The following is a 5,277-nucleotide window of genomic DNA, read 5'->3' as shown; positions in this document are numbered from 1 at the left end:
TTTGGGACTTTTGGTTGTTCTTTTTTCTGCTTGCTTGTTTCTCCTTTAGAACACAGAGGACACCGCATCACTGCTGCTGCAGCCACCAAGTCCTTTGCCCTGCAGAGAGAGGGCTGAAGCACGGCCCAGGCAGCACCTCGCAGGGAATGGTGCCATCCCGACCCAGCCGCTGCTCTTGGCGGTTCAGGATTGTCCTTTGCCGAGCTCTGGGGTGCTGGTGGCATTTGACTCTGCTCAGTTCTTTTTGGTCTTGGGGGTGTCGTACTTCCTCTTGCTCGAGTACCAGAGCAGCAGGGGGATCCCGATGGAGGGCAGGGTCATCACGCCAAAAGCCGCCCAGTCCAGCTGGAGGGAGAAATTGTTAGAGAAAAGTCAAAACAATCCAGTCCACAGGTGTCTTAGAGCAATGACATCAGAGGAGGAGAGTGAGGGGAGACCTCGCACTGTCTGCAGCTTCCTCACGTGGGGAAGCGGAGGGGCGGGCACTGATCTCTGCCCTGTGTGACCACTGACAGGACCCCAGGGAACGCCTGGAGCTGGGCCAGGACAGGGTTTAGGCTGGATATTAAGAAAAGGCTCTTCTCCCAGAGGATGGTCTCCCAGGCAATGGAAGAGGCTCCCCAGGAAAGTGGTCACAGCACCGAGCTTGACAAGAGTTCGAGGAGTTTGGACGGGGGCGGCAGGCGCGTGGTTGGGATTCCCGGGGCTGTTCTCTGCAGGACCAGGAGCTGGGACTGCACGATCCTTGGGGGTCCCTTCCAACCTAGGAGGTTCTAAGATTCTACTCTCAGATTCTCTGGCTCAAATCCCACAGTGCAGCTCCTTCACAGAGGGAGCTGGGACAGAAACTCAGCTGCTTCTGTGATGTTCCTCTGGAGAACTGAAGGGAATGAACTCCAGCTCCCGCTGGAGCTCTCCAGGTGACTGCAGGGCAAACCACACACACCACGTGCCAGCAGGAAGCCACCGCACTGGGCTGCGGCTGCCGTGGTGCACTCTTCCACTATCAATTGAAAGGTACTTACAAAGTGAGGGGAGAACCTCCTGTCAAAGTCGCGCTGAGCCAGGATTCCTCCCTGCCCGGGAGCACTAGTGAAGCCAACCTGGAAAAGGCAGGGAAAAGACAGGCTTTGCCACCTTTCCTCCTCGCTCCAGAAGCGGGCAGGGTGAGAGCGCAGGGACACGCATCCTCCCCGAGCACCCAGCGCCAGCAGCGTGGTCAGCTGTATCCGCAGGGCTCCTATAAATCATCCACTTACCACGACCTGTGCACCCTCCTGGGCCAGGTACGTGATGGTGGCAGAGGTGAAGTTGAAGTACCCAGCTTTGAGAGGCCGTAGAACCACGGTGTGGGACACGTTGCTGGCTCTGGGAGCCGGACATTAAGGAAAACGGTTGTATTTCATCGCAGCAAGAAAAGGGAGGAGATGGGAAAGGGCAGCCTGGAACCAGGTGCAAAAGTCAGCGCTGCCGACAGATCGGAGTGCTCGTGCTCACAGACAGCCCGGCCCACCCGAGGCTGACCCAGCTGCTCCTCCCCAGGCAGAGGAACTCCTCCCCTCTCTGCAAGGAACTTTATTTTTACACAGCACTGTCCAGAAGAGCAGGGGTTTGCATTCGGCACCCTGTCTGGAAGGAATTTCAGAGACAGCAGATGAAGATAGGACGCAGCTGAAGGATGCTCAGGGGCAAGAACGAGAGTTGGGAGGAATTTCAAAACATAAAAAGATACGGAGCAATCCTGTCCCACTTGACGTTGAGCATGCCAGAGACGATGCCAAAATCTTCTGGGGGGAAGGAATCATCCGACAGCTCCACATCTAGGGCAGCACTAAACACAACAAAGACAGGGGTGAGACAGGAATCTTAAGATCTGCCATCTGCCCACAGGCTCTGCAGCAAAGTGCACTGACAGGTCCATCCTGACCAAATGAAAGAACTGATCTTTGAAAGATAAAATGTCACCAGTAGAAGATGGGGAGGAGAGTTGAGGTGTCTTACAGGGAGACTGCAGAGAGAGGAAGGCAAAGCTGAGAGAAACAACCAGAGACAGGAAAAACACCGTTTTTTCCACAACAGGATTTGGCAGTTTGCTGAACTTCAGGTACCATCCCATGGATACACACTTTGGCCTAAATAATAACCATATCCCACGTATAAGGTCATAGTATCTCATTAATGTCGTAGGAGTCCAACCTTACAGATATTCTTCTCTTTGCAGTACTACGCTCAGCATGCTTTATTCTGCCTTGAAAAAAAAATCTAAAAAACAAAACCTCAAAGCACTTTAATAGTCTCCTGCATTTTGTCCACTCAGCTTTTCATTCTGCAAATGAAGCTTTTTACCAGCATTGTGGAAGTTCTATCTTTGCCAGGTCCTTAGTTAAGTCCTGATAGCAAAAAGAAACTTTTATGAAAAAGAATAAACGTGAAAAAGAGCTCACAAAGCCAAGAAAGGGAGCTGCATGCATGGGGAGCAGAGTGTCACAGGACACCACATGCTGGACTGACAGCTTGAGCAGCCGCGAGGTGAAAGCAGGGACAATGGACGAGGAAGGAAAAGACAAATTTTGGGGTCAATCCTTCAGGCACTGCTGGAAAGCTCAGAGTCAGAGGGAGCAAAAGCAACAGCACAGCAAGGAGCTCAGAAATCGGCTTACCTGGAGCCAACGTTGTAGATGTTGTACTGCAAAGTCAAGTCCTTGCCCTCCACTGCGTACCTGTTTAACAGGGATTTGGAGGCCAGGAGCCTGGCGCCATCCTCGCAGTGAGCCACAGACACCAGGGCAAACACAGCAAGAAGCGGGAGCTTCATCTAGAAACACAAGGAAATGGAATGTCACTGATCATTTGAAATCTCCGAACACTTTCCTGTGAGGACGTAAGAATTGGCACAGCAGCGCCCCAGATCTGCAGCCATGGAAGAAATGCCGACGGTCTTCTCCCCTTTCAAAGCCCTGGCCAGTGTCATTCCCCTTTACAGAATCCGGGAACATCCTGAGTTGAAAGGGACCCACAAGGATCATCGAGTCACACCCCTGGCCCTGCACATCTCAGTAATGGGCAAAGCTTTCAGATCACTGAGCCTCTTCCAGTAACTTCCAGAGCAAAAGCTTTGGCAGTTAACAATTTCACCAGTTTTAGCAACTAACAGGTAATTGCCCTTGCAAAGCCTGGCAACTTTCCAGCACTGTCTTACACAACAGTTCGTTCCCCTCAGAAAACACCAGCTCCTCACTTCCAACATTTCTTCTTTCCTATTTCCAGCCACTGAGGAGCCACCAACTCCCTCCAGTGGCTTGGATGATCCCCACAAGCCCCTGCTTCAGGCCACGTGTCTCAATTTACCCAAATACAGTGCCTCTGGAGCCACCCTGCTGAGAGGACAAGGAGACAACAGGGACACTACAGATGTGATCAGTGAGGACACTTGACGGGACCTTTAAATGCAAAAACTGCTTCAACATCAGGGCCTCTGCCCTCCACAGAGTCCCAGGGTGGTTGGGGTTGGACAGGACTGTAAAGACCATCCAATTCCAACCCCCTGTCATGGGCAAGGACACCTTCCACTAGACCAGGTTGCTCCAAGCCCTGTCCAACCCGGCCTTGGACACTTCCAGGGATGGGGCAGCCAGAGCTTCTCTGGGCAGCCTCTGCCAGGGCCTCACCTCCCTCACAGGGACCAATTCCTTCCCAATATCCCATCTAACTCTGCCCTCTGGCAGTGGGAAGCCTTGTCCTGTCACTCCAGGCCCTTGTCCAAAGTCCCTCTCCAGCTCTCTTGGAGCCCCTTTCCAGCACTGGAAGGGGCTCTAGGGGCTCTAGCGTCTCCTCTCCAGGTGAACGCCCCCAGCCTATCTCCAGAGCACAGGGGCTCCAGAGCCCTCGGAGCATCTCCGTGGCCTCCTCTGGACTCACTTCAGCAGCTCCTCGTCCTTCCTGTGCTGGGGCCCCAGAGCTGGAGGCAGCTCTGCAGGGTGGTCTCTCCAGAGCAGAGGGTAGGAATCCTCCCCTTCACATGCTGCCCACGCTGCTGGGGATGAGCCCACTGAGGACAGCGTTTGGCTTTCTGGGCCCCCAGTGCACACTGCCATGGCATGCTGAGCTTCTTGTCCGCCCGCACCCCCAAATCCTTCTCAGGGCTGCTCTCCACCCATTCTTCCCCAGTCTCTTTGTGTTTCGGGTTGCTCCAGTGCAGCTGCAGCATCTGCCCTTGGCCCCGCTAAACCTCCTGCGCTTGGCACGGCCCCGCCTGGCCAGCCCGTCCCAGGGCCGGTGCCAGAAGCCCCTTCCTTCCTTCCTTCCTTTTTTTCTTCCCCCCAGTGCTGCCCTGCTGCCGCCGCACCCCAGCGCATCCAGCCCAGGCTGCTCCTGCCCAGCCACGAAGCCCAGGGGCCCACGGGGGCTCAGGGACACCTCTCAGCAGGTGAAACCGCCCGGTTTCACCCACCGCTGCCCGCGGAAGAGCCCGACTCTGACGCTCCAGCGCCACAACCCGGCCGGTCCTTCCCGGCCCCTCCGAGCCCACGGCCGAGCCTCTCCTGCAGCGCAGGGCCCAAGCGCGCAGCCCCGAGCGGCCCCGGGCCTCCCGCCCCTCACCGTCTCTCGCGCCGCCAACGCCGCACAGCCGAGTCAGCGCAGCCGCGGCGGAAGTGACCCCGTGACCACCCCTCCGGGGCGCCAGGGCCCCTGGGAAATGGAGTCTGGGCCCGTGCGCACGCACGGACTCCGCGCCTGCGCAGGACGCGCTTCCTGCGCTGCCCCCCGCCCGCCGGCGGCGCAGTGCGGGGCGCGGGCGGCGGTACCGGCGGTACCGGCGGGCAGGGCCGGGCCGGGCTCCCGTAAGGCTCTGGGGAAGAGCAGCAGCTGCGTCTCGGCACAACAAGTTGCTCTGCCCACTCCAGCAGCCTGTCCAGGTCCACGGTGGATGTGTAAAGCAGTGAGGGAGGAGTGAAGGAGAAGGAGCAGGGCTGAATTCCTCGAGAATCCGGTGCCCAGAACGCCAAAGTCTCCCTTCCTGCACGGGGGACACCCTGCTTAGCTCGCTGCCCCCCAGACAGGCTCCAGCCTGCTGCTGCCCGCGGAACAGGACATGTCCCGACCTCCCCAGTGCAAAGCCAGTAACATCACAAACCTGTTGGCGTTTCCAGCGCTGCAGGAAGCCTCGAGAGCTCCCCTGTGCCCGTGTCTCTCAGGCACACGCCTCTGGTGGGAGAAGGGCCTCAGGGCCCTCCTCTGTACAGATACTGCTCCTCACACGTGCATGCGAGGAGCAGC

The 5,277-nt window shown here is 57.1% G+C and overlaps 1 protein-coding gene across 2 annotated transcripts; it reads right to left on the bottom strand.

Moving 5' to 3' along the window:
* Positions 1-4,684, bottom strand: LOC138098746 (translocon-associated protein subunit beta). 2 transcript variants are annotated; one of them, XM_068995506.1, is made up of 6 exons: positions 4,600-4,684; positions 2,661-2,815; positions 1,733-1,831; positions 1,260-1,368; positions 1,026-1,103; positions 1-345 (listed from the first exon to the last, which is right to left on the bottom strand). In XM_068995506.1, the coding sequence occupies exons 2-6, from the start codon at positions 2,813-2,815 to the stop codon at positions 235-237; spliced, it is 552 nt and encodes a 183-aa protein (XP_068851607.1). In that variant the 5' UTR covers positions 4,600-4,684; the 3' UTR covers positions 1-234. The 2 variants fall into 2 exon arrangements, with proteins under 2 accessions (XP_068851607.1, XP_068851608.1); XM_068995507.1 differs by lacking the exon at positions 4,600-4,684 and adding an exon at positions 4,451-4,562.
* Positions 4,685-5,277: the final 593 nt, after the last annotated feature.

Source organism: Aphelocoma coerulescens, chromosome 25 (assembly GCF_041296385.1).
Source record: "Aphelocoma coerulescens isolate FSJ_1873_10779 chromosome 25, UR_Acoe_1.0, whole genome shotgun sequence".
Taxonomy (NCBI): Eukaryota; Metazoa; Chordata; class Aves; order Passeriformes; family Corvidae; genus Aphelocoma; species Aphelocoma coerulescens.
Note: the sequence above shows the minus strand (reverse complement) of the source record. Positions and strands in the feature narration are given on the sequence as shown.